Source organism: Cheilinus undulatus, linkage group 22 (genome assembly GCF_018320785.1).
Source record: "Cheilinus undulatus linkage group 22, ASM1832078v1, whole genome shotgun sequence".
Lineage (NCBI taxonomy): Eukaryota > Metazoa > Chordata > Actinopteri > Labriformes > Labridae > Cheilinus > Cheilinus undulatus.
The window spans coordinates 22,791,545-22,818,357 of record NC_054886.1 but is presented as its reverse complement, the minus strand read 5'-3'; the positions used below and the strand labels follow the sequence as shown (position 1 = coordinate 22,818,357).

The following is a 26,813-nucleotide window of genomic DNA, read 5'->3' as shown; positions in this document are numbered from 1 at the left end:
GTACAGCAATGACTGACCCATAAAGACAGTAAACTATTGCCCAACAGAAGATTTGGAATTGGCACTGAAGGAAAAGCATTGGTGTAAAATACTGAACTTCTGCAACTTTAATTTTAGGGTCCTGGCATTGCAGAACTGGAACCAAGCAAATGCTATAATGTACAAGACTGTAATAATAATAATCACACCACTTTTTAGATAAGTAAAATACCTGCTGTGAGGAATTTAGCCAATTTTCAAAAACCACGCTCACAATGTTTCTGGAAAAAAAAAAAAGATTTTAAGGTAAACTGAAGTCAGAACTGTGACATCATTTTCTTGCAGGTTTGTGTATTTTCCAAGGAACTTCATGTTGTTTGCACAAAGGAATACAAAAACAAAAATTTATAAATATACACATAGTGTTTCTCTACAGGCAAAGTAACAGGGTAAACTCTATTTACATAACAGCAAATAAAACAGGCACAAACTTTGGAAACTTGACACCTCAATTATTCTCCAGACTTATCAAAATTAAAATTTTGGTCCTCTTGCTTGTCGTTGGGTTTATTCACTCTGTGGTTTGTAGCTGACGGAAGCTGCAATCTGACTGTGGACATTCTGCTTCTTGCCGTTGACGATGAGGAGCAGAGGAGAGTCCACTCGTATACTTCTGAAGTCAAATGACTGCCAGGACGAAATAAGAACGTCAGACCATTTAAAAGACACTGCTTTAAATACTTGAACAGATCATTGGAAACACTGACCTCATCTTTATGCGCTATGCTGTGACGTTTGACTTGAGGTTCAGGAATGGCTACGGTATCTCCAATCAGGACGCCCCAGCTGTCTGCTGTGTTGTACACCATCACTACTATACATGTCTCCTCGCTGTCCACCATACCAAACGTGCTGCCAAAAAAAAAAAGTGCCCAATGCCGCAACAGTGCGCCTTAAGTCTAGATATGTTACTCTTACTCGCACAATAACACCAGCAGGTAAAGAATACAAAGTTGTACTCACAAGGCCATGCGACCCTCAGAGGCCAGGCTGAATACCACTTTGCCAAGAGCAGCCACCCCAGGGTGGTGCCCGTGTGTGAGAGAGGAGAGCGTTCGGGGCTCAAGGCTGCCGATGCGGCCTGTTGGGGAACGGAACTGAGGGGAGGAGCAGGGACCTAGCGCGGATGTGTCAAGGGTGGAGAGCATACCCCTTAATCGACGTGCTTTCACCTTCCCCTGGTGGGACAGAGACTGAAGGTTAGAGCTGAACAGGAGTGAGTGCTGCCATCTAGTGGTAAGAAAACAGATCTGTTTTTAGGATTGTATTTTTCAAATGATTCCAAAAAAACTGGAGTTGATAGAAAGTACAAAGAGAAGTTTTTACTCTTCATGTCTCTAAAAAAAAAAAGTTGTACATCCTGAATTTTTGATGTTATCACTCCCTCCAGTTTCTTTTATTTTCCACTTCCTTTTTACAGTATTGCATTTTACTCTATTATGTAGTTTATTTTTCTTGTAGATGTTTGTTTAGAAAAAATCATTTATTTGAAAGAAGTGCTGAGAATTTACCTCCTTATTTATGATTGAAACAGTTAAATAAGTCTTATCTTAGGACACTTTACACAACATATTTTTTAAAACCTTTTAACAGTCTGCACAAAACTAGTTTTGTATCGTGTTTTGCAGTGCGAGTCTTGCTGTAGTAATATTCTTATGGTTATACACAAAAAAAGTGGAATATCATTGCAGTCAATGTGTGGATAAGATCCACCATCTCTCACCTTGTTCTGTATGAGCTCTGTCATTTTCCTTAGATACTCCAGAAGCTGCTTCTCTCTCTCTGGAGGCTCATTCCAGCCCGGGTCGAGTGCAGCGGCTCGGCTGTAGCCACTTAGCGCCGAGCCGAACATCTCTTCATACTGAAACAGAGTGGATCTGTTAAAATGCAGCTCTGGGTAGCAGGAGGCCGCTCTGTCCACTTTCTCCTACAAAACAAGAAGGAAGTATAATATTAGTGCAATGGTGATATTAGTGCTGATGGACTTTCATAAACATGTTTAATGTTGAATACTCACAGACTGTGCATAGGCACTTAAAGCTTGTTGGGACAACTGTGGATTTTGTCCGCAGGAGAAGAATAGGGAGACGTAGGCATTTCCCAGAATGTCTAAAACAAATCAAAAACAACTTCAGGTACACTAATTGTAATAGACTTCAAAGAGCAATAGCATTCACATCACTACTAAAACCACTGTTTCCACTGAAGTTAATGCTGTCCATAATGTTGGTGGTTTTAACAATAGTAGTATTTGTTTACTTTTCAACTGCTCAGTATAATGGATCACATCACAGTAACCCAACCGGCCTACATGTGAAAGAGCTGGATTTCTAAAGTCAGCGTTCAACTCAGGGGTGGGTCTACTTTTTTACTATTTAGAAAGTAAACTTCGGTTTCTATTTCCATAATATTTGTAGTACACCAGGGGGCCCACTGCCATCGGTGTATGTCATGTTATGATGGGATGACTGTTAACAGGATGGCCTTCAGTGGATACCGATGTTAGACAGATGCATTGGTGCATCAGTAGAAGAACCAAACTAGAACGCTTGGTGAAAACACCAGTTTTCTCTGCTTGGCTCCCATACGCTTTACTCACACCAGGACGTCCCGTCCGTGACATCGAGTTGCACTGCCTGTCTAGCCATGTCCACGCTCTCCATCACCTGCCTTCCATGTGCCTCTCTGTACTCTGCTGGCAGCTGTCTCAGCACCATAGACAGGTTACGCAGGGACACTTTGTTCTTACTCTGCAGAGTTGAGCAGTAAAGGCAACAGACAGACATATGATTTAGATATGACATAGTATTTCACAAGTTTTAAGTGCATGTTCAGGTTCTATATCTTTCAGAAACATTCAGTATTTTTAAAACCAAGTCTATAACTCTGTCTTGTCGTTTTTACCTGTTGCAAGGCACCAGTAAAGCAGTTCTTGGCGCCAATCAGATCTCCTTTTTTCCAGTACTGCTCTCCTAATGTGTTCCAGCCGTCCACCAGGCCCGGCTCCAGCTTCACGGCCCGAGAGAGGCACTCCTCTGCTACAGTGCTGAAGTCAGGAGCTACATTCAGACACCTGCCCTTCTGCAACAGGAACTCTGCTTTGTGTTTTAAATCATCTATAAACATAGAGATGGTAGGTATCAATGACATCCTTCAAATTAAAAGCATAGAGTGCTTTTTTCTGAGTGCTGCACTCACCTTCTTTCTCTTCTAGCTTCCTCAGTGTCTTTTCCATCTCCTGTGCGACATCGCTTTGTTTCCTCCCAGCCTCCTCCACACTGTGAGTCTCAAAATAGCAGTCTCTGAAGTTATACAGGTCATCTACCAGCTCCTGCAATGGAAAAGGAGGTTTGATATTTAAAGTATAGATGTTTTTCTCATAGCAAAGTCCACCTTGATTGCAATACTGAATTGGTTTAAAACTGGGACATCAGTCATCAAAATGAGCATTGGCTGCCCTTGGTCTAAAGAAGCCAAGCAATTACAGTCAGATTTGTAGTGACCATTTAACAAGTGCAACAAGTTATTAGTAGATCAAGCCTGCATGTTAGGGGAAAAGCCTTGCAATTGACTGGCGCTCAACGCAGAGTGTACCCTGCCTCTCACCCAGTAGCGTCTGGGATAGGCTTCAGTCCCCCCGTAACCCCAAATGGGAATAGTGGTGTAGAAAAAATTGATGGATGTTAGGAGAAAACTACAAATACCATCTGGTGGTAAGGGGCGTGTGTGAGGTCTACAATGCCGGACGGTGTGAGTACAATGGTGGGTTAAGAGGAAAGACCTTGATCTTTTAACCCCCCATTGTACTTTAAACATCATATTCATAAGCAGGAAATCAGAATGAGGCCCAATGACCTTGACCTTTCACCTACAACCTCCAAAATCTAATCAGATCACCCTTGAGTCAAAGTGGACATTGGTGCAGAATCCTTTAATGTCTCTCAACAAAATTGTTCAGCGATTACTACACAAAGTGGAAAAATTGAGTCAATGAAAATTAAAGACCACCTATAAACTGAACTTTACTGCTTTTTGCCATCTTTTTACATAATCCTAGTTGTGTTTGTAACCAATTTCTGGTTATTTAATATAATTCAAAAGGCCTTTTTAAGCACTGAAATCACCAATTGATATAAGGGTTGCAGAAAGCTTGCTTGAGCTTCATCTGACTGCATTGAAAGATGTAAAAATCAGAACCATAGTATCAAGGCATTCATCTATTGAGTAAAATGCACATATGCTGAGTGATAAAAGCATTGCTTGTCAACATAAAATAAACATTTTTCTTTGGACTATTGCAGTGACTTTAACGCAAATACTTGCCATAATGATGAAATTGCGATTAACTGCACAACCCTTGCTAAATACTTATTCATAACAGAGAATAATGGTGTAAAAGGGTGTATCCCAGCCATGTGAAGAGACTAGCTAACTACTGTGCCCTTTGATTTGTTCCATTAATAAGTAACATTGTTTATGGTTATCAGTAGGGCTGCGATAAGGTGTAAACACAGTCAGATTTCAGAGAAGATGTAAGTGCGTCCATGGTGCCCAGGCTTTATGTATGAAATGTCTAAATTGACAATCTGATGACTCAGCAAGGAGTAGGATGGATAAAACCACAGCATGCTCATGTACAGTCAGTTTACAAGGAGATAAATGTCGTAAAATAAAGAAAATGACGTAGTTTTAACGCAACAGAACAAAAGGGGCTCACAATAATATAAGATAAGACAGAATACCTAGCAGGTGTTAGCGTGACAGTTGTAGCCTGTTGTTATAGTAACACGTTTAAGGACATGCAAAGCAAGAAAACAATGAAAAACACAGCTGTAATCCCGAGGCAGGTCAGTAAAACACGCAGGCTTAAGCATTTTGTATATTACTTCCAGGAGTAAAATAATAAAAGATGACTACCTTTAAAGTTTGAAGTTCGTTTTTGTCTTTCCCAGCCTCACCACTCTTCTCGTCTTCCGCCATCTTTACGTTTACTCACTAAAACAGCCAAAGCCTGATAGAGGAGAGAATCAGCAGCTGTAGAGAAAATAAATACACAAAGCTTGGAAACTAGGGTTAAAACTACGGTTTAGATTTAATGTGGTAGTAGAAAGTATTCATTTCTTTTCTAAAATAGTGCGTTTAACTGCATTATCGCTGACAGGAAACAGGCTTTTAATTTAAGTTACGTCGGAAATTGAAGAAGTCCGTTTCCTAAAGTAGTCCGAGGAAGAACCGCCTCAGTAAACAAATGAGAAACAAATATTCTCTCACTTTTCTTTTCGAAGTAAAGCTTTTATTGCGTGTTATTTCATTTCTAAAGATACATTTATTCATTTGATAAAAAGCGCAAAGTTAATTCGTTTAAACCCGAAAAGAGGCGGAACCGTTCTTTTTTCGATTCGGATGGCTACCCGGGATTTCTTTAGACTGGAACCATACATTTTCGTTCCAAAATAGGCGGACAGAGCACAACTTTTGTCTGAAGGTTTTGCATAGGCACCAGTGTTGGTGTTTTCTTTCCTTTTGAGTTCAGTTCGTCATGTCGGACACATGGAGCAACATCCAGGCGCACAAGAAGCAGCTGGACTCACTGCGGGAGAGGCTGCAGCGGCGGCGGAAAGATCCCGCACAACTGACCGCGGGTACGTCCAGACCACCGAGCACTTACAACCGGTTTGACTCAGAAATCAGTATTGTGAAATTGCCCCAATCACTTAGTTTATTAATCAGTCCATACAAGAAGAATTGACCACTTTGTTCCTGATGCCAGCGAATATGACGACTGGTCGGACCTTGGTTCTCAAGTAGATCAAGTTTATAATGTAAATACTGAACACTGAGTTCCTGGGAAAGTCAGATGATTTCTCGCTGTCCAATAATGAATAAAACTGAGGTTTTTGTATAAAGAAATGTGATCTTAGTTTATGATAGGTAAGGAATGCCTCTTTTTCTTTACCTTAAAGATAATATCTACAGAAAGTTTGGTTATAGTCCAAACCCCAATCAAAGAAGTAGACTTTGAAACCGATGTTTTTCAGTCAATTGACTCATCAGTTGATAGCATCTGTCCCTGATATGATGCTTTGTTACTCTGTAATTTTAAGTGTTTTAAAAAGAGCATTGAAGGTTTGGAACCTATAATTCTTTACATTTGACGAATCTGAAAAAACAAACGGTAAAAAAAAAAAAAAAAAAACAATAGTCTTTTACTTTGATTTTGTTTTTAAGGAGTGCCGGACAATGTTCTGCTTTTTACATTTTGCGAGTGATTTTCATTCATTTAACCTCTTACAATTTGTTGCAAGTTTTGAACTTGTTGAAAACATGATCAAAAACAACAAGAGCGATGTACTTATTTATGTTTTGTACTTGATCATATTGTATGTAGTGTTTTGTGTGTTAAGTATACAGAATTCTACAAACAATGATGATTGAAGGGTCCAGTAAAATCTTTAAATGACAGCGTTGTTGTCTCCTCTTGTTCAGACATCGGAGGAAGCAGCACAGACAGCTCCACAGCCCGGAGTGACAGTCCGGCTCCCTCTGCACCTTTAACCCCTCAGGAAGAGGCGGAAAAACCGCCAGACCCTGAGTTAGAGAAGAAGCTGCTGGGATATCTGTCAGATCTGAGTCTCCCTTTACCAACAGACTCCCTTGCTATAACAAATGATCTTAGTGTGAGTGTTTTTCTTCATAACAGAAATGTTTGTGGTTAAAAGTACACTGTTGTAATGTTGTTATCATAATCTTTCTCCTCTTATAGTCTGAAGCAGCTGTAAGTCACAGCTGCATCCAGAGTCTGCTGCTGAAGTTTTCTGCTCAGGAGCTCATCGAGGTCAGACAGCCCAACTCTTCCTCCTCTTCTTCCTCCACCTCTTCCTCTGTGGTGATATCAGTGGACCACACAAAGCTATGGGCCATGATCGGCACTGGAGCTGGAGCCCAGCGAGCCGGAGTCAAAAGAAAAGCAGAAGACCAAACCCAGAACAAAAGAGCACCCTCACTGAAGAGCCCTGCTTCTCCACCACACTCCTCCTTCTCCTCTCTGACACCGGCCGTATCTTCACAGCTCGCAGGGACTTCAGCATCAGGGAGCGGGGCTGAGAAGAAGGGCAGGAGTAGTAAGAGCCAGTCTTCACATGTGGACATGGAGATAGAAAGTCTCCTGAACCAACAGTCCACCAAAGAGCAGCAGAGCAAAAAGGTATGGAAGTAGGACTGGGTGATGTCTCTGATTTGATTATCATTTATTTTGGAAAGTAGGTAATAAATTCTGGCTCCTGTAAATTTTAAGGCTAATAAACAAATCAGATGAGAAAAATAACTCTATCACACAATCAATCTAATTCTGATTTTTCCCAGGAAGAAATTAGAGGATCAACACCAGCATGGTTCTTTCTTAATTACATAAAAGTGAAGCATGTGAGTTGAATGTGTGATAAAATGAATGTTTTAAACCCAGGTGAGCAGAGAGATCCTGGAGCTGCTCAACGCCAGCACAGCGAAGGAGCAGTCCATCGTGGAGAAGTTCAGATCTCGTGGCCGAGCTCAGGTCCAGGAGTTCTGTGACCACGGGACCAAAGAGGAATGTGTGCGTTCTGGGGACACACCTCAGCCGTGCACCAAACTGCACTTCCGGTCAGCATATACTGAATCTTACAACAATTTTTTGTCTGTATTTCTGTCATTTGTCAAATTATTTTTCAATCACATCTGCTGTTTTTGCCTTTTTTAATAAATCAGATAAATTATACATCTAGGTTGTGATTTAGTGGTTCTGCATGTCTCTCCCCACATTTCTTTTCTCAATCTTTTTACAACCTTCTAGCCAAAGCATCAAATATTAGGTTATGGAACCTAATGTTCTTTCTTTGACCAGAAGAGGTCGCTGTTATAAAGGGCAGGGCTTTCCACAGATTTATGAGGTAGTGTGCCTGTGGAAGAACGTAGCCATCTAAGAGGTCTAAAAGCTTGTCTCCCCAGTTTATTAAGCCTAAATCCTATACCACAAACCTTACATAACAGCTAAACACAGCACATTTAATGAAGGGATTTTACCTCAATAAGGCTGTTGGTTTTTACATTACAAAGAAACATTTTAAAACTAAACTTGACTAAAATTACTCAAGGATGATACACTGTCTAAGTAAATGATAATATCAAGGGTATAACCAGGGGTGTGTAAGAGTATTGAAATGCAGCTTGTTTAATTTTCGTTCTCATTTCCTCCTTCAGTCGAATTATCAACAAGCACACAGATGAAAGCCTCGGTGACTGCTCTTTCCTCAACACCTGTTTCCACATGGACACCTGTAAATACGTCCATTACGAGATCGACAGCCCACCAGAGGCCGAGGGGAGCCTGCTGGGACCCCAAGCGGGTGCCACAGAGCTCGGCCTGTGTGCGGGAGATGCAGACAGCAACGTGGGAAAACTGTTCCCCTCACAGGTGAGGCAAACAACAGAAGATGTTGGATGATTAGATATATTTTAGGTTTATAAAATACTTTTTTGTCCTGCAGTGGATTTGCTGTGATATCCGCTACCTGGATGTGTCCATCCTGGGAAAGTTTGCTGTGGTGATGGCCGATCCTCCTTGGGACATCCACATGGAGCTTCCCTATGGCACACTGACTGACGATGAGATGAGAAAACTCAACATCCCCATCCTGCAGGATGATGGGTTCCTCTTTCTCTGGGTCACTGGCAGGTACGTAAAACAGTCTGGACCAGGGGTCTTCGACTACATTTGTGCCAGCTTTATTCTTAACAGACACTTTCAAATCAACAGAAATGAAATATGTATATTATTTAATTAGTATGTTATTGTGTAAATATTTATATATTCTATTGTTTCCGTGAGAAATAATAAAACAAAATGTCATAAGAGAACCACCAATTTTGACTCATTCTTAGATGTAGACACGATAAAGCACAAAAACTTCACTCTAGAAGAGATTGATTTGTTTCACTTGCAGTTCTTGGCTACAGCTGTTTATTGCTCAACCAGCTAAACAAGCACAGCTTTTTGAGAGTGTTGTCTCCTATTCCCAGTTGAAAGATTGCTGCTAATGGCTGACAGGTAGATTTCTGTAAAACTCCTCAAATATTAAATAAATCCTGATTAAACAGTTTCAGTATTAATTGGTTTAGGGGCTGCTGTAATAACCGTAGGGATCTACAGAAACTATATGCCCTAATACCACAACATATTTTTTCCTTCTCACATTTTCTGAATTAAACAATCTTCCGAGGGCTGGATGGGAAGCTGTAAGGAGCCTGATCTTGCCCTCAGGCCTCCAGTTGATGATCACTTGACCTAAACTGTCTCACAGAGTTCCTATGAAGTATTAAAACTATCAAACAGTTGTATCACACTTTCTCTGCAAAAAAAAAAAATTCAACTTGTTTTTTTTTCTTTATGTGTAAAATATGACCCACACACTTGGTTGATAATATGACTGTAGATAGGTCATTTTCTACTGTTGTGAGCAGCAGGTATTAAAAAAGGAAGCATGTCTAGTTGTCTGCATTGAAGGAGCTGAAACTCCACATCTCCTAAGTATTTTTGTCTGAAGTCTGTCTTAATATCCCCTAATATATGTAACTGTAAACCATAAAAGTATACATGGTTAGTCAAAGTGTCAGGGGTCCTGATTTAAAACTATTATCTGCTTATGTCAAAAATAGTCTCCCCTGGCTCCTCATGCTGAAATTTTTCATCAGAAGCCTTTAACTTTAATGTTTTATTCTGCTGCAGCTTTAAGATTGAACAACTATTTCAAGGAAATGACCAACCAATCAAAGATGTGTATTTGATTGTACAGTGATAAGCTAAGCAGGAAATCTGTGGTCTGTTCTCCCTTCTCCTCCTTAAAAATCCTAGCCTAACCTTGTTAGATAATGTTGTAACTATGTTAGTAATCTTATGCAATGATATTTAGTCAACAACCAATTTATTCAACCTGAACCTGCACTGTAAACATTTCCTAGCAGTAGATATCTTCTCTCACTCTGCTTGTTTCTCTTCCTGCAGGGCTATGGAGCTAGGCAGAGAGTGTCTCAGTCTTTGGGGGTAAGTTTTTCCAGCGCATGGACTTTTATCAATGCATCATTTACTCTGGATACTGATAGTTTCATTAATTTTTTAATGAATGCTACTTTTTTGCTGCATTTTCCTGCCTCAGCTATGAACGTGTCGATGAAATCATTTGGGTGAAAACAAACCAGCTTCAGAGGATCATCCGCACTGGACGGACGGGGCATTGGCTGAACCACGGGAAGGAGCACTGCCTGGTGTGTTCTCCTTCACTCTCATAAATTTGAAACAGTCTGCTGTAAACTGCAACAGTGATTGCACTTCATTGAGGAATCTTGCCTTTAGGACTTTAGCACGCTGGGGCGTGAGAGGCACCGCCCTAAAGCATGAGCATGTTGAGGAGCAAGCTGCTACAGATTCATTGTTAGTAAACATGCACACTAAAGAGTCTACAAAAGAAATGAGCATGCTACATGATTTATTCCTCTTCAGGTGGGTGTGAAGGGAAACCCTCAGGGCTTCAACAGAGGGTTGGACTGTGATGTCATTGTAGCAGAGGTAAATAGTTATGGCTTCTTTACTTGTATTCACCCTGATATGATTCCTGTAAGCCTAAATGTTGCTTTATTTTAAACACTCCCAGGTCCGCTCCACCAGCCATAAACCAGACGAGATCTACGGCATGATTGAGAGACTCTCACCCGGCACCAGGAAGATTGAGCTTTTCGGACGTCCACATAACGTCCAGCCAAACTGGTAACGCACCATAAACCCACCATTATGGTTTAATCTAAAACAACTGTTTTATACGTTAAATTTTTACCATTTCTCTTCTAGGATAACTCTTGGAAACCAGCTTGATGGCATCCATCTTCTGGATCCTGAAGTCGTGGCTCGATTTAAGAAGCGTTATCCAGATGGTGTCATTTCCAAACCCAAAAACATGCAGTGATGGTTTTGTTTGTGGTCACAGGGTTTGAGAAGTTTGTCTATAGACTGTGTTTATTTTTGATATCAGCTGACCCAATTTTCTTAAATAAATGTTTACAAGGTACATCCTCTCTCCTGTCTTGTTTCAATTTAAATTAATACAGATAAGGTAGATGGCTTTATTTAGGGGATTTTCTACTACGTACAGCAGCCCTAAGAGTACTTATATCCAATTTTTATCTTGTTGCATTGATTATAATTAAATTTGGTTGTTTTCTGAAGATTTTGACTTATTCATCTAAATATCTTAGGAATTTGTAAGTCATCTCTTGGAACAACCTAACTTTGCACGTTTTCAACACAAAACAGAGTAAAATAAAGTGAAAACATGCATTCCCTGTAAATATGTGCTTTTTAAAATCACATTTACTTTGCCCTGACTCTTTATTCAGTCATTGTTCCTTCTAAATCGTAAGGTTTTTATTGAACGAATTAGAGTTATTGAGACTTCTATGGGATCCGGTTCATGGTTTCTCACTAAAGGAGGTAACGGTGGGTCCTGAGGACAGAGCAGTTGAGAACCACTGCTCGAAATCTTGAATTTCAGGACACAAATAAATAAAAACACATGAGATTTTTTTTTTAAATCTTTGTTATTTTGTTAGCAGAGAATAAAAGTACTGTAAAACTGAAAAGGTCAATAATTTTGCTTTTAAGTACAAACACTGAAGTTTCAATTTCAGCAGGCTTTCACAGTCATTTAGGATCAGCATTTACATTCATATTAATTCATCACAGGCAAACACAGAACCCTTTTCATCCTAAAAAGCTGCTGTTTGGGTCACTTTATCAAAATGAGTAAATGTATTTTGATATCACAAAATCTGGATTTTGTTTTATTATAAAAATGTACAAATATCAGAATTAGTCAGCATGAGCCAAACACAGCTAAAGAAAATACACAAAAAGAAGTCTTGCTGTGCGGCTGGGTTTCATTCATACTTTTTAAAAAGCTGAATGAAATGGAGGCAAAAAAGACAGCATCCTTAAATTTTGACTCTCAGTTTATCACATCATCTCAAGTAAACTCATATGCGCCTTTTAAATTAGGGTTAATTCTTCTGTTTTCTAGTGTTTCACTGTGAGTGGTGCGTGTTTTGTCAAAGCAGGATTAGACCGTAAACCAAGAAGAAATGTCAGCATCAGGTTTAGGGACATGATTCAATCTAAGTGGTAATGATGAGGATTAGATGGAGATATGCTTGATTATACCTTTGAAGGCTTTATGAAAACACCTACCATTTCCACACTGGAAAATCTGCTTTTTCACACAGGTAGCCAAAAAAGAAGTAGAAAATTAAAAAAAGCTCCCAATAATGCACTTTTTGGCTGTGAATGCTGTAAACAAGTCTCTTTCTTGTTTCTCTCCTGCTACAAAGACATCATATCAAGAACCAAGTCCTCTTCCATCAGTTTTCCTCCGTCCGTCATTGAATTGAAACAATCATTTAGAGCTGTTTTTGATGGCAGCAAGCGATGAAAGGTTGAAACTACTGTTGGTGTTAAGATGCTCAGCTATGAGGTGTCCAGGTCCCGGCATAAACAGGCAACAGGAAACTTTGATGCTAGAGTCCATTTGTCTCCTCCTCAGTAGGTGGCGTCCACCGCGTTGATGTTGCTGTCCAGCTGGTGTCGAAATGACATCCTGGCTTTGGTGGAGAAGTAGATTTGGGAGCCGTGATTCAGGCTTCCTGCTCCGTCGCTGTCGCTGCCCCAGGATGTGGTGGAAGAGAGGCGGGGCTTCATCTCATCGATGGTGACTGATGGGCAGAAGATGGAGAAAATCAGCTTTGAGAAGAAAGTGGCAGGGTGTTTTTGGTCTGTGTATAGGAAGTGGGTGTAACCATCGTGACATCACCTACTGGTTTGAAAAACAGTTTTGAAGCCTCTATTTTGGAATTTCACAAGACCATTTTGATTCTTAGGAACCAGAAGTGGTGACTTTTGTAAAGACGTTAGATATGGATTGCTTTAGACAGACTGGGTGGATACTGTGATGGGGCCTTTATTTAACCACACCCATTTTTCATAATTTGATCTTAAAAGTGTAAAAACACTTAAAACTACTGGTTGAGACCATAAAGTTATCTAAGAAAAATACTTAGGAGGTTAAAAAAAACAGAGAGAGAAGTTTAGGCTCTTTTCTAACAGACTAATATACAATCAAGAGGAGTCTCCCCCTGCTGGCCATGAGTGAGAAAAGCAGGTTAAAGGCCCTGCTCTAGGGCTTGTGCTGCAACATGAAAAGCCAATTTTTACATCCTTTCTGTGGCTACATTCATTGCATTTTCTCTTTTTTTGTACATTGTTAGTAAAGAGTAATCCAAAAACTACTCTTGCAAACTATTCCTGCCTGTCATCTGCCGTATTTGTTTATTCTGACAAAAGATGTTTCTAAGATGTCTAACTTGTACAGTCAAGATTCTGGTTGTTTTTGAATGGAATCTGCTAGTGTGTGTTGAGCTGTTTTGACCATAATGTTCATCTAAATCTATAGGAACCAAAAACATAAATCTATCATTATTTGTCATCATGTCTCTCACATTTTCCCTGCCCGTTTATATCTGAAAAATCTTCAACCCGCCTTCTAGTTTGTGTTGTTGCTCCTCACCTGCTGCTGGGGGGCACTGCCTGCTCTTGCAGCGCTCTTTACAGCGTCTGTAAAAAGGAAAACACTGCAGCATCTTTACTCCCATATCAAAGACGTCTGTGGAGAGAAACATACAAAAATAGGTGAGAGAACGGCTACAAAAATGCAGACTTGATCAGACATGAAAGTCAGATAGGGTGTTGATGACCTAGCAGTTAGCTGCATAGTCCTAAAGCTCAGTCAAATCAAACATGCAACCTATTTCTTGCATGGCAATCCCCAACACTTTCTCCTTGATTTCCTCCTCTATCTACTGTCGTATTTAAGCCTCAGCCCTCCTTTAAAATAAATAAATAAATAAAAACACTTTCCCCCTTAAGGCCCGTTTAGGTCACTGGATATATTTTGAAATATTAAACATGAAAAAAAAAATCTTTTCAGTCATTAACTCGAGTCCTCATCGTGTAAGGCAAATGTGAATTCATTTTCATAATTTTAACCCTCTAAATGCCTGTTTATTTACATAATACCATAAATGCAAAGCAGATTTTTCTGTTTTGGGAAAATCAGTCTGGGATATGTCATTGATTAGCAACAACACTGATTTTGATATACTACTGCTTTTTGTCTTATTACCAAAAATATATATTTTAAAAAATTACACTTTCCCCCCTGCAGCCCTAAAAGGGATTCCATAAATAAACAGCCTTAATAAAAAATAAAAACATGATCTAAGAATATTACGTTCCAATAAGTTGACAAACTTTTTGAGCTCTGAAATTATATTCATTTCAAACATGTAGATATTTTTTTTGTTTAGAGGCAGGTCGAAATGTACAATTCTGTCTATGGCTAAAATTGTATTAGCATAAACAAATGTCCCCTGGCTGCATTATTTACATTCTGCTCTGCAGGGGTTGGCTGCTTCTTGGTTCCCAAACTTTTTTTTATGATGCAGACACATTTGCAAAGGTCAAGAAATACAAAGACACCATTTTCAAACGAATAAGCTTGGCTTATAACCCTCTAAATCTCTATAACCTGGAAAGTAGCATTTTGCACCATACAGTGTAACCTTTTTGAAATACAATGTAATGTCTCTGCAAATCAATCATATAAAAAAATGAGTGAATCAGAAGAAAAACACCAAAAACTACAACTTTGAGGGCATAAGTCCCGGATGCATTCTCAACATAATCAAATTCATGTGTTTCTTTTTGTTGTTGTATTTCCTTAAGATTTATTTAGGGCATTTTTCTGCCTTTATTTGATAGAGGAGGACAGTGGATATAGTCGGAAACAGGGATGAGAGCGAGGGAGAGACATGCAGTAAAGGGCTTCAGGCCAGATTTGAACCAGGGCTGTCCGGGTACGTCGGGCGCGCCTTGAACCACTAGGCCCCCTGCGCCCCATTTTTAAAAAAAAATACAATGGCAATGAGATACAAAAATACAGTTTTTCTAGGTTTAATCAATACATTTTTTTAACACAGATTTCAGTACGAATTCTGGTGACACCTACACACTCACCCCCAGACATACTAATGCCCCTGAATGACAGGGTTACAGAGAAATTAACAGGATTTTAATATTTCTTTCTGTATTGCAATGTCAGAATGAAAATAAAGGGTTTCAATGAAAGTCAGTAGGGCCAAAAAGGACTCCAGGGGCATGACTGTCAGGTTTTTGTCAACACAGTGGAAAATTTTGTCAACACAGTGGAAAATTTTGTCAACACAGTGTAGAAAATACAATCGAAAAGCCCATAGAGGGTTATAGGAGGGCCGAGGGTTAAATAAAGGCAACTCTATGGAGTCATTATTGTTGCAAAAGAAAAAAATCTAAGCACAAGGGGCAGTTTCAGCACAAAAACAGGTTTTAATGGAAAATTTGAAGAAAATCTGAGCTCAAAATCATTGCCATGCTCTCAAAACATTTTAAAACACTTTTGAGTTTTGCAACAATAATGCCTCCATACAGAACTCATGAACTCAATCTTAAAAAAAAAAAAAAAGTAAGTCACATCCCTTTTTAACACACTTGGATGCAAAAAGAACGCCACTTAATCTGCAGCTTTGTCTCTTAAAGGAAACCATGTCAAAAAACCAACAACAGACGCGGCCTTGTCCCACTGACAGCATATCCGAGTGCCAGGGCGTCCTGACAACTCCTTGCGTCTTCACCAGGTCACACTATAATGGAATTATGATCCCGCTCCTCAGCGACTTCGTGGTCTAATTTAAGCTGCCGATTTCACTGAATGGCACCGTCTCAGTACCCAGCTAATCAGCCAGTATTTACTGCGCCACTATCACCGTCCTCCATGCTCACTAATCCCAGAAAAGGACGTCAACTGGCTTGAGGAATCATTAAGCCCCTCTCCTGACAATCACTCACAGATTACATAGAGGTCATTTTATGACTAACAAGCAGAGAGGTGCATAGAACAGGCCAGAGCTACCTTAAATTCACAATATTAGAGAGCCATGTTAAGGACTAGCCAAAAATACTACAAAAGGTACTGTAGATTAGATTAATAAAGCTACAAGCCAGATAATTTCCCTGTGGATCCTGCTTCTATCTGTTGTACCTCCACATGATAAGATAAAGCCGGAGCAACGCCAGGACTGAGCTCTATTTACTTAGACAGAAAAAAGGTATTTATTTTAGTCTAATCAGGTTAAGAAATGGGTCAGGTGAAATAGAACAGAGAGGCAGCTGATGGATTGCCTCTGTTTCCATCATAATGAGATTTTTGGGTAATCAAGCACTGTTAAGCTTGAATGTTTCTCCTGCAAACATTTGTATTAACTCCTACAGTGACACAACAAGTCATTTAAAAGTGAAAGAGCTCTGTTACTGAGTGAACAAAGGGATGACACATTATGTAAACCAATCCAAGTCTTTCCATTCAGACACAAATGCCTTTTTTGTCACTCTGTGACAGAAGGTTGTCAAATGACAGGATAAGTGATTTCAGGAAGTCTTTACCTCTGAGGTGAAGGCTAGCGTTAAAAACGACCCTGTTTGTACAAAAATGAGACCTTAAACGAAAAAGTGAAAAATATGCATACAATGGGTGAGCCAAAGGGTTCAGTGGGGCCGCAAAGACACAAAAACAACCAAAAACAGGCTAAACCTGAAAAGAAAATTCACAAAGGACTTAACAATGCAAAAAACAACAGCAGAGACAAGTGGAGAACAATGAGATTCAAACGGCTTTCAAGCAGATGTTAAACTACAGCAGACAAATGCAAAATGACTGCAACAAGACAAAAATAATACATATCATTTAAAAGGACGACATAAGGAGAAAAGTTCAAAAAGGTGCAATAACACTACAACAAGACAAAGAAAAAATTGCAAAAAAAAGGCAAAGAGATGCATACACAGACAAAATATGGCCACAAAGAGACTCAAAGACTTTAAAGAAATAAGAGACTACTACAGGAGAATCCATTCAACTAAAAAGAGTCACGTACTATAGAGGTCAGGGATGGCAACTGTCTTTACGAACACGTTCATTCATGTTCAAAGGGCAAACTTCTCACAGATTGTTGGATATTCTCAATTTAGACCCTGTGATTACTAATAACTCAATGAAAGGATAAATATACTGCTCTTATGATCATTTATTGCACCAGTAATAAGCTTTTTGAACTCAAGTGCACATAAAGATAGTTAATTCAATGAGTAACAGAATTAAATCAACTTCAATATGTTTTTTGATGTAGTGAATGTGATAGTTACTTATTCTGACAAGTGCATTTAGTTATAATAAAATGGAAAAATAGATTAAAAATAGTTTAAAAAAATAGAAGCAAATAATAAGATCAAAAATGAAATTTAAATAAAATAAAATAAAAGTAAAAAATGAAATAAAATACAAAATAAGTGGAATAAATTAAGAAGTTAGAAATTAATTTCTACTTTTTTCAACAAAAAAAACTCAATAATAAAAAAAACAAAAAAATAAATAAAAATTAATTGAAAACATGGCAGATGTTGTCCTTTTTTTCCTTGGGGTTTATCATTTTAAGTATCTGAAATTGACTTGGGGGGCCAAAATGAGTGAGGTGGAGGGCAGAGTGTGGCCCTGGGCCGTCAGTTGCCCACCCCTGATAGAGATCCAAAACAACTGCAAAGATGTTTGAAAAGAAAAAAGAAACTACAAAGAGAAATAAAAGTCGAGAATGAGTTACAAAATGACCACAAAGGATCCCAGAACAGAGAGAAGATACTAGGCATGTAACGGTACGGAAAAATTTCGGTTTGGTACATACCTCGGTTTTGAAGTCACGTTTTTTCAGTACAGTAATTAAAATGAATAGATAACCTTTTTTGGGTATCAAATTATATTAAAATAAATAGGCTGAATAAATTACCTTTAAATTATAAATAATGCTGCAACCTCCCTCCAAAAGGTCTTCAATGAATGAAAATATCAATAAATATATATTTTTTAATTACTAGGTTATTTTAATTGATATAGACATATTTACACCCATTCTTTAAACGCTAAAATTTCCCAGCCAACTTGAACACATCATCACACAACAGTAACTTAGCTGGTTAAGTATGCTAATTAGCGTCTATCCTGCCGATTTCAGCATGGACTTCAGCACCGGATTACTTTTTATCTTGGCGGATAAAGAGGTTAGAGCCGTGGGAAATCTGAGGATAACTTTTCCTATGACGCAGCTGCAGACATGATGGAGTCCCCTCTCCCCCTCCTCTAGGCTGTCAGTTGAAGGTAGAATTAATTAGATTCACGAAACCAGAGCACTGTTGTTATAATAAAAAGATCTTAAATCATGGGAAATTCCTAACCGGCTGGTGAGACTTTGTTGTTCCTCCTTGTTTATCCTCACAGTGACGTTCTTGTTTGAGTGGTGCATTTCCAAATGCTTTGATTAATCCGCTGGACGACTTGCTGTCAGCGACACACTTGCTGAATAATGTCAGTGCTACTGTTGTCGTCTTTGTCCACTGTGGTATTTACTGGGAAACAAAGTGTTCCTAAACAGGACACTTTTATCAGGGAATATTCAGGCTGTCATTTGCTGTGGTTGTGTGGTTGCCAGGACAGTGTGACAGTGAGTTGCACTCTGGTTTTCTGTCTGTGTATGAGCTTCGTTCAACATGTATCCATTTGGTAAACATCTGTACCGTACTGACAGACCCGTACCTAATCAGTACGGTACGAATACGCGTACCTTCACACCCTTAGAAGATACTACAGTGGTTTGCAAAACTATTGAACCTGATCAGACAGAAACTGCAGGGCTGAATAGCAGTAGATTAGAAAACAGCAGTAGCACTGCAATTAATGGTTTAAATACACACATGAGGGATATGATGTCTGTTTATGACATCTCCAGTCTCATGATGGGTTTGCATGCCCAGTTTGACAGAGTGAGTCTGATCAGATACTCTCATACTCTTATAGTTTTGTAGAATTTACAATGCTTCGATACCAAACCTTGCTCAGAAAAGTCCAAACATATTCAATTCACTGACCATTGGATTTGGCATCTAAAAACATTTTCTTTTCGATTTTAAGCTTTTATTTCACTTAAGACTTAATCTTTCCCATTTTCCACCATTTATTTAGTGGAATGTTTTCATACAGAAAGGGGAAAGTCTGCATCATTAGGGCAGAGTACCCAAATGGATTTTTCTTATCAACAGGAACATATTATCAAGCCTTTAAGCCCGATGTTGTCTGAGAAGATGAGCCACGTCATTCAAAGTTAAATAATTTTTGAACCATAAATCAAAGCCACTTGCTTTTTTTCCTCTGTCAGCCCTCCATTTTGCCTTTTTAATGACACTTTCCACGCCTAGCATAGCTCTTACAGAACATTTTATAGTCTGGAACTTGGATGATTTTCCAGGGTCTTTAAAGATTTAATCCACACAAGTAACTTCAATATTGAATGTCTTTTATCCATTTTTTAATCCATTTTTCAATTGTCCCTGCCACTAGCAGCTAATGCAATGGCAGGCTGTTCCATCGTCACATCATGAGCAGCGCATGTGAACACACTTAGAAACTGGAGAAGAGAGCCTGAATGACTCATGATGGGGAGAAAGTGACACAGAGAGGCCGTGTCACTGCGCACAGGAACTGCTTTGAATAATTGCTCAAATTCCTAAAAGTGCATGGACTTTTTTAAGTGAATATTTTTGAGTAGTTTTTTTCACAAAATGATTTTTTTTTCACTTTTTGGTTTTCAAGAGATAAAGGAACAAATTTGTGCAAAAAAAGTATTTTAATTTCCAAGTTTTAATTTCCATTTAGTTTTTTTCTCTTGTCATTATAGTCCCATACTGTTTTTAAAAATTCAAGTGAAATTGCTGCACACAGAGAAAAAGATGTTAAGAGCTTGACTGTTCACCTTAGGGTTGATATTTTACAAGCTTTTAAGATAAAAATCCAGGCGAGACACAATGGTTCAAAAAATTGCTGAGAGCTCAGAGGGTTAACTACACCTTAAAAACACTGTCGGTGTTAACTGCAAAACTTAACCTTGTATTAGATAGTGTGACATAGTATCGAGCTCAATTTATTTCTTAATTACAGAAAATCAAAGATATTATTATATTTGAGGGCAAAAGGAAAATTGTGATTACAACATACAGGAGGTCAGTGTTTGGCTTACATCTTCTCCTTTTTTCCCGAACTGTTTACTGTCGAGACTTGTGCAGCCTGACTCAGAGAGGGGATTTCATGGAGACGTGACAGCTCACACATGCACACCAAGTCCAAGAGCTGCTCTTACACTCTACAGGCAAACTAAAGTGGAAGAAACTCTGAATCTCTGATTTCACAGACTCTTTTCGAACAAATCTGCACAAAAATAAGGTTCTTTGTCCTTTTTTCTTAACCATCCATGGCACCTCCCTTCTAACTTTCACTTTGGTATGGTTGTGAAATCCTATCCCATTTACAGACAGTGAATCCATTATGTTAAGTTCAATTCAGTCTGTTAAATGAGAACTTGCAGTATAGAACACATTAGAAGGAAAGGGAACCAGGACAGCACCGACTGTTTATTCCCACCTTGTGTCATTGTGCTCTCATAGCGATTTTAAATGCTTTGTGCATTAATGAATTAACTTCTTTTCTATTGAAAACATGTGCAAGATCCACACAAAAACACAATATACTAAGGCCTTGGTCAGTGGTGAGGAATTTGGGCTCAGATCATGATTGGCTGTGGGGGTCTGGCAGCACACAGCAGCCTGCGAGCCTGAAGGAGAAAAACAACCTCCGATGGCAAACACACTCATGCACAAACCTACCCTGGAGCAAAAACAGAGCCTGCAATGACCAGATCATAAGAGGGAAAGAAAAATAAAAGTAAAACAGGAAGAAGAGACAGATGGGAGGGATGGGACATGATAGGAAAAGGAAAAAAGGAGGCACTGTGGTTGATAAAACAAAGCCAAAGATAAGGCAAGAAAAGAGGAAATCTGGTCAGAATTTGTGCATGGACTGCTTTTCCATTGACTATACGCTCCAGTCTGCCAGCGGCTGTACATAGAGCACCTAAATAATGCTGCTCTACTTGTTCAATCACTGGAAGCTCACAGAAAAGTTGCCTAATCCCTACAGAGAAACATCAGGGACTTTTGGCTTTCTCATAATCTGCCATGCATGTCTGTGCATGTGTGTTTACAGGAAAAATCATCAGAGCTACTTAAACGTGTTTGTGCACATTTATCCCTGCATGTTCTCCATTTCTAAGCATAAAGTGGGACTTTTCTCTGTCCGAACGCCCCTCACCACCCTACACTCAGCTGCTTATCTGCTGTGTAAACAATGTTAAAGCAAGCAGCAGGGCACATACGCTTACAGTATCATGATAACAATCTCCCCACTGCTCCACATTTCCTCTGAACTCCCTTTTTCCACCCGGTCTCTAAGGATTTATATAAAATAAAAGTGCAGTCCTGTGTTGCAGCCTCCTGCACAAAGCCTCACACAAGCCTGCCAGGCTGCATGACGCACAACATGCACGTCTCGCACAAGTAGGTATAAGTGTCCATTAATAGCAACATACAATAGGCTTATATTCATATTCATCATAGCTAAAGAGATAGACCACTTCTTTAGGAGTTTCTATTGTGTCTGAATGCAAACACATAATAATGTTTAATATCAGTGAGAGACAGTCAGTAGGTTAATTAATCAATCAATCTGCTGAAATACACCTTTAAAAACATACTTAGTAGTTCCCTTACTCTTCCTAATACTTTTATTTTTTTACTTTCAGAGACACATTCTGTACTTTCACCTCTGGTTCATGTGTTTGAAGGGCCAATTTCTTAAACTAAACCTCCTTTATTATTTTAAAAGCATCTTGCATTCCATATTCATGCATTTGAAAAAATTAAAAACCAACACAATATTTAGACCTGTTAAGTAAGCATTCTGTAAAAGTAGTGCCATGTACTACTGGCTGACTTTTAGGGGCTGTGTAAAAATTATTTGCCTGGTTTAGGAGGCTGAACATAATGTTTCACTTTCAGAAATACAGAGCCCTTTCAATGTTCCTTACCACTAAAGACCTTTTATACAAAAAAAAGGAAAAAACTTCACTAAAAATTTGAAATTTGAAATTTTGTGTCAAAGTGGAACAGCTAGCTTTGTCTTGTTGCTAATTCCTTAATATCTTAATGCACTCTCAAGCAAATCTAGAACTCATGTCTTTTTGTGTAAGAATTGGGCCAAAAAAATCACCCTAGTTTAAAAGTAAAATTGAAACAATCTGGCAAAAACAGCATGGTGCATTAATATGTGTTTACAGTGTAAGACAGGAGGCATCCAGGAATCACAATCTGTACATAAAGCACAACTCCAAACGCATGGCTAGCATTTACATCATTTCCAAAAATGTACCTTTAATTTTGAGTATCATTTATTGCAGAATACAGCTTGAATGGGACAAATTTAGACAAATATAAATAAAGAAAACCCCACCCCATTTTCTTTAAGAGCCAACCTACTATTTATCATGCCTAAAAAAAAAAATATTCCCACTTTCCCTGTTTTTCTTTCTCCGTCAAGTAATTTTTTTATAGTTCCTTACCCATAAACACTAGTTATGCATTTCTGTATCCACTTCAAATCTATCAAGGACACTGACTCTGCGGTTTTAATTAAACTTGTTACTAAATCCAAATTAAATATCTTTATGGAACTTGTACAACATGTTCCTTGTGTGTGCATCAATTAAAGCCTGAAACAGAGAAAGAACTGATGCCTTCTTTATGTAAGCATAGGCACATTTATGATAAATGGTGCAAAATAGCTTGTTTCTAACGCTAGAATAGATATTTAACAACAATATACAAGGGTGGAACCCATTTAATTGAAAACAACAACAACAAAATCTGTATGGAAAAAAATGACATGATGCTAGGTTGTATTTTGAAGTATAAAACATAAAATCATACGCCTTACTGTAGCCAACCCCTAACTTTAACATTTATGAAACTTGAAAAAAATGTTTGTGTAACTTTAACTTTTGAATTGCATGTATTGTAAAACAGCTTTTACAGAATTATCAAAAAGAATGAGCCACTATTTTTGTCCTACAAAGCCAGACGGATAGGCCCCTCCCCTTTTTTGGCTCTTTCTCTGCCCCTCCCTCAAATAATTTTCATACAGTCCCTAACCTAATGGCTGGTAGTAAAACACTGCAGCAGTTACACTAAACGTAATTAAAGACCATTCCTCCCCAAATTATGCAGTCTTCAATGGCATGATAGTTCACCTGTAATTTTATTGCGCGTGCAGACGTTGGTAGCCTCTCTGAGCGCGTGCAGGTGAAAAGGTTGAATGAATCGCTGTGGCAGACGGGATAATCTGAGCTTTCATTAGGATCACTACTCGCCCTCATCTCCTCTGTGTCTCCGTGAATAACCCATTAAAGACGTGCTTGTTTACATAATGACAGCAGGAGAAGAGGAAACACTCGTTGTGTTTATTTAACCGAAAAGCAAAAAGACAGTTACTCTAAATTTTCGACTCAAACCGCCAAAATGGGCCGTTAAAACAACAAATGACGCATTCAAGCGTACAAAATAACGTTTGACAAGTGGCTTTGGCTAAAACTAAGCTAGCTAAAAAGATCCCAGCATACCAAACATGCTTATTTGTGAGCACGAGCCCTCCTGCTGACACACCTCCAACTTAAAAACACCCAAAACAATCTTCAAGTTATAAATTACTCTACTCTCATATCCTTCAAATCCAAAATAACAATCACATAAAAAAACTGCAGTTTAAAATTTGCATTTAAGGTGTTGCGCTTAATTTGGTCACCCACCTGGCGGAATTAACCTGCAGGCTTCAAGTCAGGCACTTGAAGGTGGATCTTCTTGTTGAGCTTCAGGTTGTAAAAACTCTTTCTCATTTAATGCGCGTCTTTCCCTCATTAAAAAGTGGTTCAGCAGACTATCTTGCCAGCTTCTGTGCGTCCTCATGCGTCCTTATTGGCAGCGTGGACGAATCTGTGACTGAACTTTAAATAGCTAAATCCCTGGTGGGGGAGCCTAGAGAGTGGTCACGCCTTCTTTCTCTCACCCTCCCTCCTTGCTTTCCTCCCCACTCCTCCTTTTCCTCATTCGCTGCTTGTCACCCATCCCATCCCACACAAACACAGATCACGTACACATCGCCTCATGCGTGCTTTGCTCTGTTTTGCCTCCACTTCGTTGAAGCTTTTGTTGTCATAGATAACAAAAAGTTGAATCAGAAATAGCCTCAAGTGTATAAATAGCTTCTCCTCTGTGGAGACAGGAGGGATGAAGTAATATGAGCATGAAGAAAGGTCATAAATGCTCTGTGAGATCATGCATAAAACATTTAAATAGTCAAAAAGGTGTAATTATATCTTAAAATAGACTCAGTTTTCTCTATTTCTCATTCAACTACCCGTAAAGACATTTTTATTTTTCTTGGCTTTTGAGGATCAGTCACAATTGCTGGTGTTACCCTTACTGGTGGCATGATTTCTCCTACTTATTTACCTTTTTCTTATCTAAATGCTAACTTTTAAATGCAGTTTCATTCCAACCAACCTCCAACATTGAGCAATGAAGTCGGAGCATAAGGGCAAAAGGCTGCAGTTCTCCAAGTGTCCTCTTGGGGCTGGCTCCAGAAGCCCCAAATGTCACATATACACCAATTCAAAAATTGTTGTTTTAACAGCAGAAATAATCATCTTTACAACCTGGCTAAAAAAAAACAATTTGATCTCAAAAGCTCATTTCTTCATGAGCACACTACAGGAGTTTAATTTTCATCATAGCTCACCTATTTTAATGATATTTAGTCAGATTATATTGTGATTAAAGGCACTGCTGGCATGACTTCCTCTATTTATTTACCTTATTGTTATCTAATTGTTTACTTTTGAATGCATTTTTTAAATTGTGTTTTTTGAGTTTTAAGAAATGTAACAGAGTAAAGTAAACACACAAACAAATAATAATTTTACAAGACAGGATGATCCACGTAATAAAAAGTGTTGTGACATAGATATGAAAATTAAATAAGACACTGTGCTTACAAAGCTCAAATGCATTTTTATATTTTGACCAAGCCACAACTTCCAATGTTAAGCAATGAAGTCAGAGAAGAAGGGCAAACACCTGCAGTTCCGCAAGTGTCCACTCGGGGCTGGCTCCAGAAGTCTCAAATGTCACATAAACACCCATTTAAGAATACCTGTTTTCCCAGCAGAAATAAACATGTGTTTAGCCTGGATTTAGAAAATGTGCACAAGGGCTCATTTCTTCATGGACACACTCTATGGGAGTTGAATTCTTTTTGTTTATAACTCCCCCATTTTAGGCCTCTTTCTTTCTTTGCCTTGATGACCTAAATTAGGTCAAGACATTATTTCCAATGGGTGGCACAGCAGCACAGGGGTTAGCAGTGTTGCCTCCCAGCAAGAAGGTCACTGGTTCGCTTCCCAGTCAGGGCCAGGGCCTTTCTGTGTGGTGTTTGCATGTTCTCCCCATGCATGCATGGGTTCTCTCCAGGTACTCCGGCTTCACCAATTAATGGTGACTCTAAATTGCCCGTAGGTGTGAGTGTGAACATGCCTGGTTGTATGTCTCTATATGTCAACCATGCGATTGACTGGTGACCGGTCCAGGGTGTACCCCGCCTCTCGCCCAATGACAGCGGGGATATGCTCCAGCCGGGACGGAAGCCGGGACGGAAGAAGCGGTATAGAAAATGGATGGATGGCATTATTTCCAACATGGTGACAACCAGTGGCAAACTTCAACAGTCCCAGTCAGTAATCAGTGATCAGTGAGACTTAGTCCACATTTTTACGTAGTCTATAATCAAAACCAAACCTCCCTGTTATGTGAAGCTCTTTCAGTAGAGTAGAGTAGTTAAAACAATTTTTAAAAGTGGGTAATACAAAACAGTTTATGTAGTTTTAAATAATCAAATAAAAGTGTAAAAATAAATGGGTTATATAACCATGAACAGATGTAAAGTTCAGACATTTGTACACAAAAAACCCTTTCTTCAATAAAAATGGTACAGCAAGAGGGGCAAAATCTATCAGGGCCCTTGAAAGATGCGGATTTAAATACCATTTAAATACCTTTATAACCGTTAAACCGTTTTTTCTCACTGACCATGGAACAAATAATACTAACAATCCCAAATATGCTAACAGAAAAAATACCAAGGGTTTCTGCCTTTCTGAAAGCTGAGATAAGACAGTATTCTTGACCAGTGAAGGAAAGGGATTCCCAGCTCAGAGGGAAATCCCATTAGAGTGAGAGGGGTTTTACTCTGAAGGGGGATCACATCTACTGAGAAGATTTAATTTGAGGCCCCTCCAGACCAACCTTTAGTTTGCTTTGAAGAAATGTCCAGTCCATGCTATGGTGCAACCCCTAATTTGCATGTACGATATTCAGCATGTTGGTTTCAGCAGATAATAGCTTACAAAGTTCATTATCCATACCAGCATATACAAACGTTTCTACCTAATTTACAGCTGATATACCAGCCTTACGTATTGCCAGTAAAAGATGTACAACAAAAATTACAAGATTCCAAGAGACGGACCAGGATGTACATCTTCTTTTGCTATTTAATGACTGCTATCAG

General features: G+C 38.9%; 3 protein-coding genes across 3 annotated transcripts; 1 reads left to right on the top strand and 2 right to left on the bottom strand.

Annotated features, from left to right (window-relative positions):
• Positions 1-310: 310 nt before the first annotated feature.
• On the bottom strand, positions 311-5,240 carry ttc5 (tetratricopeptide repeat domain 5). The gene is made up of 9 exons (XM_041780194.1): positions 4,957-5,240; positions 3,238-3,370; positions 2,944-3,155; positions 2,639-2,789; positions 2,057-2,148; positions 1,763-1,966; positions 1,003-1,217; positions 747-891; positions 311-666 (listed from the first exon to the last, which is right to left on the bottom strand). Exons 1-9 carry the CDS (start codon positions 5,017-5,019, stop codon positions 547-549), a joined length of 1,335 nt encoding a protein of 444 aa, XP_041636128.1. The 5' UTR covers positions 5,020-5,240; the 3' UTR covers positions 311-546.
• A 226-nt stretch (positions 5,241-5,466) lies between these two features.
• On the top strand, positions 5,467-11,132 carry mettl3 (methyltransferase like 3). Its single transcript, XM_041778872.1, has 11 exons — positions 5,467-5,681; positions 6,526-6,716; positions 6,803-7,243; positions 7,502-7,677; positions 8,275-8,488; positions 8,562-8,749; positions 10,076-10,114; positions 10,227-10,335; positions 10,571-10,636; positions 10,722-10,834; positions 10,916-11,132. The coding sequence occupies exons 1-11, from the start codon at positions 5,579-5,581 to the stop codon at positions 11,028-11,030; spliced, it is 1,755 nt and encodes a 584-aa protein (XP_041634806.1). The 5' UTR covers positions 5,467-5,578; the 3' UTR covers positions 11,031-11,132.
• Positions 11,133-11,650: 518 nt separating this feature from the next.
• Positions 11,651-24,215, bottom strand: si:ch211-237l4.6 (uncharacterized protein LOC446130 homolog). The gene is made up of 3 exons (XM_041778871.1): positions 23,998-24,215; positions 13,680-13,775; positions 11,651-12,828 (listed from the first exon to the last, which is right to left on the bottom strand). Exons 2-3 carry the CDS (start codon positions 13,762-13,764, stop codon positions 12,656-12,658), a joined length of 258 nt encoding a protein of 85 aa, XP_041634805.1. The 5' UTR covers positions 13,765-13,775; positions 23,998-24,215; the 3' UTR covers positions 11,651-12,655.
• Between the last annotated feature and the right edge of the window lie 2,598 nt (positions 24,216-26,813).

Bases quoted from the DNA above. Each gene is read 5' to 3' on its own strand.
- si:ch211-237l4.6 (XM_041778871.1), bottom strand. From the start codon at position 13,764: ATGGGAGTAAAGATGCTGCAGTGTTTTCCTTTTTACAGACGCTGTAAA. The intron at 12,829-13,679 runs GTGAGGAGCAAC...TCTGCCCATCAG, and splicing joins GCAGTGCCCCCCAGCAGCAG to TCACCATCGATGAGATGAAG.
- ttc5 (XM_041780194.1), bottom strand. From the start codon at position 5,019: ATGGCGGAAGACGAGAAGAGTGGTGAGGCTGGGAAAGACAAAAACGAA. The intron at 1,218-1,762 runs GTGAGAGATGGT...CTGTCCCACCAG, and splicing joins CAGAGCTCATACAGAACAAG to GGGAAGGTGAAAGCACGTCG. The intron at 667-746 runs GTCAGTGTTTCC...TCGTCCTGGCAG, and splicing joins GCATAGCGCATAAAGATGAG to TCATTTGACTTCAGAAGTAT.
- mettl3 (XM_041778872.1), top strand. From the start codon at position 5,579: ATGTCGGACACATGGAGCAACATCCAGGCGCACAAGAAGCAGCTGGAC. The intron at 10,115-10,226 runs GTAAGTTTTTCC...TTCCTGCCTCAG, and splicing joins GAGTGTCTCAGTCTTTGGGG to CTATGAACGTGTCGATGAAA. The intron at 10,336-10,570 runs GTGTGTTCTCCT...ATTCCTCTTCAG, and splicing joins ACGGGAAGGAGCACTGCCTG to GTGGGTGTGAAGGGAAACCC.